The sequence below is a fragment of the Oryzias melastigma genome, linkage group LG3 (assembly GCF_002922805.2).
Source record: "Oryzias melastigma strain HK-1 linkage group LG3, ASM292280v2, whole genome shotgun sequence".
Classification (NCBI taxonomy): domain Eukaryota; kingdom Metazoa; phylum Chordata; class Actinopteri; order Beloniformes; family Adrianichthyidae; genus Oryzias; species Oryzias melastigma.
Window position 1 is genome coordinate 24,872,691 of NC_050514.1, and position 13,406 is coordinate 24,886,096.

At 40.2% G+C, this 13,406-nt stretch overlaps 1 protein-coding gene and 1 long non-coding RNA gene across 3 annotated transcripts in view; one reads left to right on the forward strand and one right to left on the reverse strand.

Annotated features, from left to right (window-relative positions):
• The first annotated feature begins 245 nt into the window (after positions 1-245).
• Positions 246-13,406, forward strand: part of insyn1 (inhibitory synaptic factor 1) — a 66,826-nt gene continuing 53,665 nt past the window's right edge. The window contains exons 1-2 of one of the 2 annotated variants that reach the window (XM_024295142.2): positions 246-1,515; positions 1,965-3,530. In XM_024295142.2, coding sequence (XP_024150910.1) covers positions 3,387-3,530 — 144 coding nt within the window. In that variant the 5' untranslated portion in view covers positions 246-1,515; positions 1,965-3,386. The other variant, XM_024295141.2, reaches the window with a different exon arrangement.
• LOC118598451 lies at positions 6,942-7,792 on the reverse strand. The gene is made up of 2 exons (XR_004947529.1): positions 7,237-7,792; positions 6,942-7,150 (listed from the first exon to the last, which is right to left on the reverse strand). It is a non-coding gene; the product is annotated as an uncharacterized LOC118598451 (long non-coding RNA).

Genomic DNA, 13,406 nt, shown 5'->3' on the forward strand with positions numbered 1-13,406 from the left:
TGAAGCTGTGAAGCAAACACGCTCAAGGACACCTGTTTTCGGTCCACAGTTTGCAAGAAGCACCTTGTGTTTGCAACACAGAGCAAACACTGTGTAAATCCAAACACAGGCCAGCCTTAACTCAGCAGTGATGTGCCTTAAAACTAGACATTGTAAAAATTTGATGAATTTCTAAGACGACAAAATTCTACTGTGTACTTTAAAAGGTTTGTACTTTGAAGTTGTTCTTTTTTCACGTATTTTGTCAAGCAAAATTCTGATTATTTATTAATCAAAGAAAACATGCAAAAATAAAATTATTGTACCGAAAAATATTCTCTCAATTGGCCTTACAGCATCAGCAGACTGTCTGTGATCCTAGTGGTAAAACCACAGAGGACACCAGAACAAATTCATATGCATGAAAAATCCACCCAACCTGAATCAACCTCTCATTTCTCTTCACAGTTATGCAAAGGAATGCACAGAGCCTCTAGCTGTTTACAAGAGTTATCTACCAAAAACCTGCTTAAACTGGTGAGCACTGCAGAAGGTGTTCACATTTTTAATTTGCTTTGCGGTGCTTCAGGTAGTTTTAAAGGGAACGGACTTGTGTTGAGACAAAAATCCTTTTCCAAGAGGACAGAAAAAAAATAAAAGTCACGGTTCTCCTCCTTCACTTCCTTCGTCTGTCAGTTAGATGAGGTCATCAAACACCAACCTGCTTTGTATAATAGTGATGTAACAGCCTGTCTGCAGAGCATGCTGGGTGGGCAGTGGGGAAAAGTTGATTTAAGAAAGATAACACCCTCCACACACTAGTGACAAAGGCTAGATAGGCAGAGTGAGAGGAGATAGGGAGGGAGTGTTGACAGCGACGGGGAGGAAAAGATGGGAGAGGAGGTTGCAAAAAAAAAAAAAAAATGCTGTGCCTTTAAGGCAGGAAGCCCCTCCTCCGTGGAGCCGAGCAGAGGAGCCGAGTGATGCTGGCAGGAGCCCGAGCCTCTCGATAAACTCTGGCATCAGCTTCCCTTCATCCGGCAGTCAGTGAGGACACAGTGAGGGCGCAGGGGCAGAGAGATGGGGATGAAGGAAAACTGACAGGAAGGCAGGGAGGGGGGGGGAGGAAGACAAAAACAGACCAATAGACAAAGAGGGAGAGACTGTCATTAGAATCACACAGCGCATTTTTCACAGCAGCCGCTCAGCCGTAGCGTCTGACGCTTCCAGATTTGGGCAAACACTGACTGGGATGACGGGTGGCGTGTTTTCGTGGTACGGCCGCCTGAGTGATGGCAACGGCTGCATCACAGTCCGAAGCAGGAGTTCTCCTCGCCGCTCTGTCTCTTAGTCATCCTCAGGCTCCTCTCTCCCTTAGAGTGTTATTAGGACCATTCATCTTCCCCATCTCATGCCTTCTGCCTCCTCCTCCTCCTCTTCCACAGCTTCATCCTCCACTTCTACTCCTTCTCTGATGAGCCACAACCTCAGAGTGAAATAACCCCGCTGAAAGAAGCTTCTCTCTCTGTCAAGACAGTAAGTAAAGGGAGGAGGGGGGGTAACTGTGAGCGTGTATGTGTGTCAGGGAGGCTGTGTGTGCAAGACGAATAGAGAAAGAGAGTGCAGCAAGACGGTCAGAAGAGAAGATGTTAGTGTGCGCGACAGAAGGACCTCCAAGGAGCCGGCAGGTTTGAGTGATCGTGGTGCGCCTGGCTATTGAGCTCCCGGCGTAGCAACAGCGTGGTGATGCACCGGCACGGTGAGTAGGTGTGTGTGTTCCAGTAAATGCGTGGAAGTGAGGTAAGTACTGCTGAGGCGAGGGATGCGTTTTACCAGCAGCCGAACATCCTTCACTCACTTCATATGTGTCCAACCCCGATGCTGCTCTTTGAGCTGCTTAAAAACTGAGGAGAGGTCAGCAACGGACAGCAGTGAAAGATGAGACATGACAGAATAAGTAATTGCTTTCCTTCCCTTCTGACCAGGTGCCATGCGTGATTGGCCAGCACACCCTGTGGCAGTGGCATTGCCCGGGATTGGGCGCGAAGCTCTCCCTCCTGCTTGCTCTCTGGAGCTCCTCTGGGAAGCTTTCCTGGGATTTATTCTGTGCTGCTGGATGGCACGAGGCGCTCTGCCTCTCTGAGAACAGTCCACAGAGAAAACACTCTCTATACGGATAAGAAGTAAAATAATTATCCAATCACAGCACAAGCAGGCAGACTGGGTTCCCTTAGCAACAACTGAAGGAGACAAGTGATTTTTTTTTTTTCTCTTTCTGCTCTTCTGGTTTTTGGGCACACCCCTGTGGACTGCTGTGGGTCAGCGTTCTGAGCGAGGACTTGAAGAGCGGTGGTGCAAAAGCCAAGCTCCCATCCAAATTCCACAGGAGGGTGCTCATTTGCGTTCCAGGCTCCTTGTTACTGTGTCTCGCTGACAACATGATTTGGGGGTTTTTTGTTATCCCTCCACAAATTCCCTTCACCAAGTCACATTCTGCCGGCTTTGAAATCAATTCATCCTGATCCCACGCCACCTGGAATGAGCTCTGCATTCAGGAGAGAGATTGGAAGAAGAAAAGAAAAAATACCCACACCTACTCTCTTGCCTTTCGTGGACAAGAATACAAGGACAGCGCGATTAGCCCTTCGCCAGCGAGGAGAATGGATGTGAAGCAAAGTTTATTTTAACAAGAATTATTTTTTCGGTTAACAGAGGAATATCTTTTTTTTTCTTCTCTCGTTGCAGACACTAGCCCTCACTGAGGGACTTCATTTAAAAGGCAAATCTTGTCCCCACTGGCCATCAATAGATTAGAAAAAAGATTTTCAAAGTGAGCTGTTGATGTGGGCTTTATTTTTCTATCTGGCCTCAAGCCTAACCCACTCTTAAAAAAAGAAAAAAAATTGTGCTCCCAATTTCTTTAGGTTTGTCCACAAAGATGTCACAGTGTTGAAGTGAAAGAGATTGAAGTGGACAAGTGGAATGGGGAAAAAGTCTCCCTGTGTAGACGGGTGTTTTAAAATAGCAGGGACAGTTTCAAATGTACACGCTGACATGAGATGAGTTTGCTCAACACGATTATGTAAGAAATCTCCAAGACAGCGTTTTTCTGCTTCCCCTTTTTTGTCCATGGATTTTAAGTGTGGGACTTTTCTTATGCCTTCATTTTTGGGAGCATCTCCCCGAAAGGATGGATGTCAGAGTGTGACCCTGTGCCAAGTGTGCGGGCGAGGCAAGGTAATTCGGCGTCCCAGGTGCTTTTAAGATGTTGAGGTCTCCCTGCGTGGCCGGGGCCCCTGTTCGGATCAGTAGCGCTGAGGCTCGTCGTAGCCAAAGACATGGACCCCGACTCGGCTCCCCCACGCCCTCAGCCTGTTGGCCACTGGCCCCACGTCACTTTGTAAAGGATGTCCCTCAGCAGAGCTCCGGCCCAGGACACCTCTGAGACCCCCAGCCCGAGAGAACGCATCCGCAGCCACATGAAGATGGTGATCAACCAGCTGGAAGGCATTCTCAAAGAGCTCAAGGATGTGGCCAAAGAACTCCGGGAGGTGAGACTCAAATTCAGCTTTTAATGGGATTTAAAAAAAAGAAAGTAGAGCAGGGGAAGTGGAAGGAAGTCAAACATGATGGGGGTGGGTGTGCTTCATGTGAGCTCCTTCTAATTAAGTGTAAAAACAGCATGCAGATGTTCTTAAGATTCAAAAGTGATGAGATCTATTTTTTAAAAATCTTTGTAGTTAGAGAATTCTGCAGAAAGTTGACTTTCTCGACAAACAGGTGCTTATCTGCATTCACAAATGTCCTTCATGTGCTGTGAGTGATGTGAAAAGCTGAGAGGACAGGCTGAAAAGAAATAAAGACGCAAGCTTAGATAAGACACAGTACATGGTGCAGCAAAAGTTATGTAACCATTTTGTTAAGGATCCTCTGGATTCTGACTGTATTTCGCCATGGAAACGCTGAAATAGTGTGTGTAAGGTTGCAGCAAGTTTGAACAAGATTTCTTGAATACTGTGCTACTATTATTTCAAGAAATGTGATCCCCGATGATCACACTACATCTGAACATGTGTGTGAAATCTCCTCAAACCCCGAGAGCAGATACTGTGACATATGAAACCTGAGCAAACAGTTGACCCCTCCCACATGATTACTCTGTGGTCAGGCCACCTACACACACGCATACATGTGTTGGTGGAGCAACATGGTGGGTGTTGGTGCATGCAATCACCTGAGGTGGTCACACAGCCGCCATAACTCACTAAACGACTCTCCCTTTTCAAGCCGTCTTTGTCCCACTCAGCGCGCTCTACTTGAGCAGTTGAAGGTGCAAGGGCATCGCTTGCTTCTGCACGCGCTCTCGGGTGAGCAGGAGAAGCCGGCCCACGTGCGGCAGTGATTGATGATTATGGGACAGCAGCAAGTGGAATAATGCTGGCTGGAGCTATTTATAAACGTAAACACAGCTTGTGTTTCTGCCAGCTCCAACGCATATCACCATTCTTATCCCAGACCCTATTATAGGGGGGGGGGGCAAAGTGGCTCAAATGTCATTTTTTATTGGAGGAGCATAATCCCACATATTGAAATGCATATGAAATCACTTAAGCTGCAGTGGAGGCCATAATACTGGTATAAATATCGTATAATTAACTGACCTGTGAGATTGCGGACGGTGTGAGGGGAGATGAAGAAACAGAATCAGTGTAGCGTCATCAGATACATGGAAGCTTAATGTTCCATAAAATCTCCTCATTCGCAGCCACATGAAGAGGACCAGTATAATAGATAACAACTGTCTCATAAATAAATGATGACTTGCCCCGTGAATGTAGTAAAACGTAGAAGTCAGTCAAGAAGTCGTAGCTGAATAACTGATGATCACCCACAATTCCTTTGAGGGAGTGGTGTCACTGCGGGCCTTTGAGCGGCCAAAGTCAGCAGTTTAACCGCAACTTCTGCAGAATTAAAAAATCTGTCTCACCAAACACTTAACTTTGCCCCTTCAGTGATAAATCTCACTTCTTTGCTTTCTTTTGATACAACAACCATGGCAGTCGTTGCCTTCGTGATAAAAGTCAGACTTACTTTACTGAGAACACGTATTTACGTAATTGAGAATTTGTTGTTCTTTGGCTGCTAAGGAATCGGTTATTAAGAGTAGGGTTGTCAAGAGTTCCATTTTCAGGAATATTTTAGCTTTTTTCTCAGTGCTTTCTTTCAAAAAGTCTAAGTTATTTTGTGCATAAAAACAGCAAACATTAAGAACATTGTCAAAACAGCATTTTTTTTAGGATTTTAGAGTTTAAATACCCAGGAAACCAACAAAAGTGTCCTCTGCTCTAAATTATTATTAATAATTAAAATCTCTTGTTGTTTTTCTTTTAAGAGCAAATACTATTTGCAAAAAAAATGATTAGAAAACAACCTGAAAAAAAATCAATCTAGTCAACCATTGTCAACCCCATCATTGCTATTAATTTCATGAAAAAAAACAAGACAATTATCAGTCAGTTTGTGACTCCAGCAAATTTCAATGAGTGTGTAACAAATACACAACAAAGTCTGATAACATCTTAATCTTGTTTTGTAAAATTTGATTGGGAGAAAATTACATTGTTTGCAGACAATTCAGCATTTTCTTAATACACAAATATTGATCTCTGTTGCCCCCATGATGCAGCATTGTATCAGCAAAGTAAAAGGAGCACAAAAAGCTGGAAGCTGGAAAACAAAAACTAATTAATTTCATATTAAAAGCTACAGATTTTCCATAATACAATTTTTGAGGCAAAAAATGCTGATAGAAAATGAAAGGGAAACTTCTACTTCTATTGTAAATGTGGCTAAAACCAAATTAATGAATGAGCTTTTTTAAATTGAAATGTCTTAAGCCCTGAACAAGATGATAACCTCATAAAATAGAGAAAAACATTACACACTGTACTAAGAGTTTGCTGTCTAATACTGTCAACTGCAGCCTGTCTTCTGGTGAAGTCCATTACTGACTTTGTGACAAGAGAAATAAGATGGACTTTAAGAAAAGATATTGCCCTGATGAACTACTTTATTTGAACTAATGCAGCAGAAGGAGACGCATATAAGAGAAAATTGATCCATCTAGACAACATAGCAAACTTTGACTTACAGAAAACTAAAAATAATAAGCCAAGTTTTAAAAGTAAAAAAAATAAAAATAAAAAAAACACAATATAAAAGTGGATGTTAAGCCCGTGTACAGATGTTGGTTCTCAAAGAGATGCTACACAGTAAACTGAGAGGAGAAGTGAAAAAACGAAGACAACAACCACAACCGAGAGAGGAGAACTGGAGTGGGATGGACTGGAGATGGAAGAGAGCTACAGATTTTTTTATGTGGAACAAAATAAGAATGATGGAGAGTAATTATGCGGATGTTGTTATTATGCAGATTGATAGCATGAGCCGGCAATGCTTCACGTTTGTGCTCATCTCCAGACAAATGAACGCAGCGAAGCAATCAAGAAATGTAGAATTAAAGCTCTGGAAAAAGAACAAAAAAAGGACAAAATAAAAGCTCAACAAAGAGCAATTATTAGTAGCTTTTGAAGTTTGTTATGTGTGCACATGTGAGACTGGAGACTGCAGACGAGGGAGGAGGGCAGAGGCTGACAGGGTCAGAGGCTAGTGTTAGGTAAGATGTTATTTTATTTATGATAATTTTTTCCGTACAACTGCTGAGTTATTCTTTTTTTAAGCCCCAGATATTTATCATCATATTATATTATGTTATATCATATGTTTGGGGCATTTTCAGCTTTTACTAACAGTATATATTGATTTATGGTTTTGATCGTTTTTCCTAATATAGGATAAAAAAAAACGAACTTTCTTACATTTTAGATTCAAGTATGAAAAACGAGTGATCTATTCAGTTCTTATTCAGCTGTGATTCCTCAGAGGTGGCTGTCAAAGTGAGGTTTTTTTTTTTTTTGCTATAAATGGAGAGTGTCAAAAGAAAAAACTGCAGTGTGAGTGATCTGATTAGGCAGGGATAGTGTGTATCAGAGCTGCACTGTGCCGCCGAAGCCTGGAGTGCACAGTGGCATATCCAAACACCTGGCTCCCGATCAGTCAAATCAGCAGCTGTCCGGTTACCAGGTGAGCCGGCGGTGTCTCTTGGTCCATCCTAAAAACAGTTATGAAACGTTAATGGCAGGCTGACAGGGAGGACTGTGGTCTCCCTCTGCCGAGGCTGCTGCGCTCAGCGCTTACCCAAATCCATTTCAAACCCAGACGCTGCCCAAGGGAGCTAAAACCAAAATCAAAGGACATTTTTTTTTAGTGAAAGGGGCCACATCCTCGTCTCACTTTATTTTCCCCTGCTGATATTGCTGCTGAGCAGAGCTGAGAGAGAGAAAAAACTGCTTACCAAGAACAGTTCAATACCCCACCATCAGAGGGGCTGTTGGACTCATTTGCATATTCACACAGGGAGCAGCGGAATATAAAAGCTACAGATAAACACTCTCATTTCATTTTCCAAAGAAACATTTAAGAGTTTGGTTAAGACATTTCAAAAACTGTGTATCCACACTATGCTGTATATCATAGAAAACTTTCTCTTAATTTTCAACATAGGCCGTGGTAAAACATGGACAAAAATGTCTTTTTAACAAACCTAAAAAAGAGTAATTCAGCTGTTCTCTGTTAAATCTGTCCATTAACAGTTATTTGAGACGGATGGATAAAAAACTTGACGGGTAATTCGTCTTGTTTGTTCAAATGAATGTGCACAATCAGAAATTATATTCAGTCACCGAGCTCTGGTCTAATGGATTATTTTCTATAGAACAATCATTTTTGATTTGGCTGCCAGAGTGGGGATTTTACTGTCCAGCTGACAGTTATCTCCGCTCAGAGCGGCCCGGCTTGTTTTTGTTATTTTGTAATCGCAGAATCAATTGGTTATGTCCGCTCTCCAACAGGTGAGCATCCCAGCCAACTTGGCATGCTACCATTACTCCACGGGAAACTCAAAAACCATAAAATTAAACAAAACAAAACAAAAAAAGAAGGTGCCCTTCAACCTGGCATTCCTTCCCCAAAAGGGTCTGTTCTCATTAAAAGCCATTTGGAAGAAATGATAAACGACTTTGAGTTGTTTCTGACCATTTGTCCCCCCCTTGTCAGATGCCTTTTGTCTGAGGAATTACATTTCTAAATTAAACTTGGTGACATGGCTCGGAGAGAGTCCACTTTACGCAGGAAGCATCAATAACAAGGTAACGCGAGCCTTATCTTGTCTTTGCTGAACACAAATGCCTTCGCTTCCCCACACAAGTGTCCTCTGAGCCGGACAAAACTCCTCATTCATTTTAAGATCTTTAAGAATGATGATTAACAGTTCCACACTTAGGAAGAATGCCTTTCCTTTAGGGATGTTTTAACATATCCTGTTTTATTACAGTAGCATCCGTCATTTCTGAACTTTACTGGGCCGTTTTCACTCATCCTGTATTTTCCAGAGTATAAGTCGCACAAGTCACAGGACCAAAAGATGTCCAATCAAGAGGAAGAAAACCATATCAAAGTCGCGGTTTTGGTAGAAAGTCTGACGTTTCAGAACAAATCTGCAAAGCCGAGTGTGACGCTGCATTCACAGTGAACGTGTTTCACACGTCAATCTCGCATGTGCTGCTTTTTTTTCAACATGCATCAAATTTTCATCCACTACCTCCTTTAACGTAGGTCAAATTGTTGCTCAATGCATGTCCAAAAATATTTATATAAACTATACCAGGGATAGGCAACTTTAATGATGGGGAGGGCCACATTTTTTCTTCATCACTACCAGAGGGCCACACAGGACTGCACACTTCCATAAATGAGAGGAAAAATATCAAAGTTTAAGAGGAAAACAATCGTATCCTCCTCCATGGTTTTTTTTTTTTTTTTGGCTACACTTCTTCTGGCAGTTAGTAGCAAATACTGATGCACACATATAGCGCCCTCTAGTGGTTATTAGCGAATCAGCCACTAAAATTTGGTTGTTGTTGGGAAAATAAGAAAAAAAAATTACAGCTAAGTCGCTCCCAAGTATAAGTCGCACCCCTGGTTAAACTATGAAAAAAACTGCGACATAGTTTGAGACTGGACTAAAACTGGATGAAGTGCTGTTGTCATAGACAAAAAGAGCTGATTTAGCAACATCATACCTTAATAGAAGGAAAGAGAAGGAAACCTGGACCATGTGGTGGCCCTGATGTGCAAAAAAAAAAAAAAAATCACTCAACACAAAAACACATTAAAATCACTGTGACAATTAAAATAGCAAACAAATAATAATAATAACAAAATGTATACTTAAGAAATTAAAACTAAATTCCATAAGCCAAAATGGTATTCAAAAAAATGAAATGAAATAAAAATTAAACATTTTGGAAAACAAAGGTAATTTCAATAAATCAAACTGAAATCAAGAAAACAAAAAAAGAGACTTAATACGAAAACGCAAAAGGTAGGACCTATGGGTCACAGCTGATTCAGGGCTGCCCATTCCTGGTCCTCGAGAGCTACCACCCTACCTGTTATCCAAATCTCCGCGCCCTGCCAGCTGCTGATTAGCTCAGTCAGATGTCTTCACATTCTGATTGAACGAACACACCTGATCCAGGTAATCAGCAGCAAGCAGTGCAAGGAGAGCTGGAAAACAGGTAGGGTGGTAGCTCTCAAGGACCAGGATTGGGCCCCCCCCCCGGATTAGATGATGATTTTTGATGTCTTGAGTTTCTCAATGCATCTGTCTATGGATACTTGCATACTTATACAAGTATTCTAATTAGTACAGAGCATATCTAGTAACGCTTCATGCCAAATAACTTTCAGTTGAAATGATGAACCAACAACATCATCGCATCAGTTATGTCCCATGGTACCTATCTGTTCTGGTTTCCATAAAAAAGCTAAATGTTAAAAAAAATAAAAAATAGAAAAAATTAAAAAAAAAAAAAACGTAAAAGGTAGAACCTTTGGGACACTGATGACCGGATGATGACATTTATCTGTTATCCCAACTATTTACCTATTTTTTGGTTTCTTATTGTGTTTCGGTTTTAATTTAATTTTGATTTCTGAAACTTTTCATGTTAACCTTTATTTTTTTAAATTGGGATTTAGTTTTTTGAATTATGTTTTGATTTTTAAAATGTGATGTTGATAGTCCGTAATGTTTTGCACTGAGTGATTTGTTGGTGCGATTTGAACATCAGGGCCACCGTAGGACCAATAATGAATAAATGAATGAAATTGATTATTTCAAGGAATCAGGTAATAATAAATAATAATGGTAATAATACATAGTAAAGCATCTTCTTCCACATAGCTGAGGAGCTGCTGCTTCTTTGGGATGCTCACATATTGACACTTGGTTTCTGTAAAACCACTGGATTAGCTGCCCCTTTGAGCTCTGACTGCCTCCACGAACCCTGCACTCAGCACACACTGTAATGAGGGCTTTAGGTTAGAGTTAGACCTTTGCTGAGGTAAACACTCCAAAAATTGTGCTCATTGATTTTTATCACCAGGCACATCTTCTGAGGGCTAGTCACTTCAAAGCCGATATTTTTCTATATATACATTTTTTGGACGATGTAGTTTGCATTGGTGAAGCCTAGAAAGAAAACAGAGAAAGGTGTATTACACTTGAACTCTGAAAGACAGAGAGTGGGTGAAAGAAAGAACCAGACAGAGATGGAGGGGGGATGGAGATAATGGTTTGTCCTGCTGCACAGACTGGGTGGAACAGCTCAGATCAATCGTTGCAATTGTGCTTGTTCGTGGGCGTGTTTAGGATTGTTTTAGCCTATCTTTGTTGTGAATAAAGCCAGTAGGCCGCAGTTAATGGGGTGAAAAATGGAATCTTTCAGAGTGCAAAAGCGGCCCCCAAGAAAAGCTACATCATTTCATTGTGCCGAGGCATACTGTACACAGAGGGACAGCTTTCTCTCCATTAGAGAAGCTCTTTCACCAGGTGTGGGCATCAATTTTCTCCTGGAGTACCAGTGTGTAAGTAGAAATGGGGTAAAAAGACATTTCTACAAAATCTGATTACTATAAAAATTTCATTTTTCTGCTTAAGAAAACACTGAGTGCAGCGGGGGCCAACCCTCGTATAAGTGACTTAAACGATGGACGATCAAGAGGGTTTTTTTTGGTCCATTTGTTTGTAATCTCCAGCAGTTTGCAGTGCAGCCTCAGTCTCGTTTTGAATGTGCTGAACTTTTATGAAGCAGTATTAAGCATTATAAATTGAACTGAACACAATTGTTTCTTTATGGTTCTGACTTTCAAAGAACAAATGAATAAAAAAACTTCAATCATGAAGTTTGCTTACCAAGAAAAGTAGAGACGTAAGCATGTCTGAAAATAATCAAAGCAATATTTGGCATCCTGCAGTGTTTCACTAAAAATCACCTCTCTGGTTCCTATTTGTCTGTTTAAATCCCAGAGTGGAAACCCTCCTCTTGCTGAAATTGATGCAAGAGATGGTCAAAGATGGGTTGTAACATAATAGGTTTTAACATAAATGCAAAAATATGTTGAAATTCATGTAAAACTGCCACTCCATTATTTACTTGTAGAAAAGTTGCTGCAGTTTCAAAACTAAGAACATTTTATAATTTCCACTTTACCTCTTAAAGCACGAAAAAAGAAAATCTTATCATTAACTTCTCAGAAAATGTTTAAAAAGATTGAACTAATACTTTGGTTCTACTTAAAAATATAATTCAATTAGCCACATCCAAGTCTGTAAACTCTCAAATGATACCCAGGTATGAATAATCATGTTGAATGTTAGTTTTCTGTAAAATATGATGAAGACAAAATCAATTAAGAGAGAGTCACATAAATTAAATTATATTTGTTGTGCGAAAAGCAAACATGATTCATTTCTAATGTAGACTGAGCCGGCCAAATTAAGAATCGGTTAGCGCTGGTAGTGTGGCTTAACTTTGTCAATTACTGTGGATTTATAAAGAAAACTACGGTGGCTCTGAAGTGCAAATCTCACAAACAAATCACTCCATGCAAGAACATTTTAAATATCAATACAACAATTATAAATGCAAAAGAAAACATTTTAGAAATCAAAAAGGAAAGGAAACCTAAAACCCAATTACAGAAAAAGGAAACTACATAACATTTTGAGCACTTTGGGAAACAAAAGTAATTTCTAGAATCAAAATGAAATAAGACGCCAGAAAAGGTTGGAACTAAGACACCGCTGATTGGATGATGACATTTGGTTTTTGACATTTGAGTTTTTTCAATGGGTTTACAATGTCTGTATACTAACAAAAGTTTTCTAATTAGTATGGAGCATATCCAGCACTGCCTCATGCCAAATAACTTCCAGCTCAAATGTCATCGTTCAATCAGCAATGTCCCAAAGTACCTACCTGTTTTCAGGTTTTTGTAGAAAAAAGGGAAAATAAAAGTAATTTCCAGTAATTAAAATGAAAGGTAAAAAAATTAAGCAAAAGAGGAAAATGGAAAAGGTAGAAACTATGGGAGATTACTGACTGGTGGATGAATTTTGTCCATTACTTCAATAGAAAGTTATTTGACATGAAGCGATACTTAATATGTTGTGTACTCATCACAAAACCTTTATCAGTATCCGGACATTGAAGACGCATTTGAAAAAAAAATGTAAACGTTAAAAATCGAACATTTGATCAGTTGTGTCCCATAGTTAATTCTGGTTTCCAATTGTGTTTCTTGTTCTATCATTTCACTTTTAGAAATTACTTTTAATTTTGGAAAAACAAGATTTTTTTTCACTTTTTTTTATTTCTAAAATGTAATGCTATTTTAATCATTGTTTTGCTATTTTAATTGTCGTGATCTTGGGTTGAGTTATTTGCTCGTGTGATTTGCACATCAAGGCCACCGTAGAAAAGCGCACTGACCTGTTTCAGTTTAACTTTTGCCTTTTAGGAAACACCTCGTGACGTTTTGAGGGATACCACTTGTCCTCTTGTTTACCTTGACACATAACACATCTGTGTTGAATTTCCATATTTGCTTGAAACGCAAAAATCCAGCCTTTCTATGAAGAAGTTGTCAAAGTTATGCATTAGCATAGACTCGGCTCATTTATTATCAAGCACAACTCCCCAAGCAGGGACTCTTTGTCATGGGAAAGTCATGAGAAACAACGCGGTTGAAGGACAAAGGAAGGACACACTGCTGAGTACAATCCGTGTCCTAGAATCTTTATTTTATTTATTTTTTTACTCTACAAACAACTGTTCATTCCCACTGTCTATGGTTACTATGAGTAACCATTTTAATTATATGTATGTATTTAAAAATGTTCTCTATGTGCAACAAAAGGAATGACACAAATGCCACATTTATTGCTGGGAAAACACCAAACG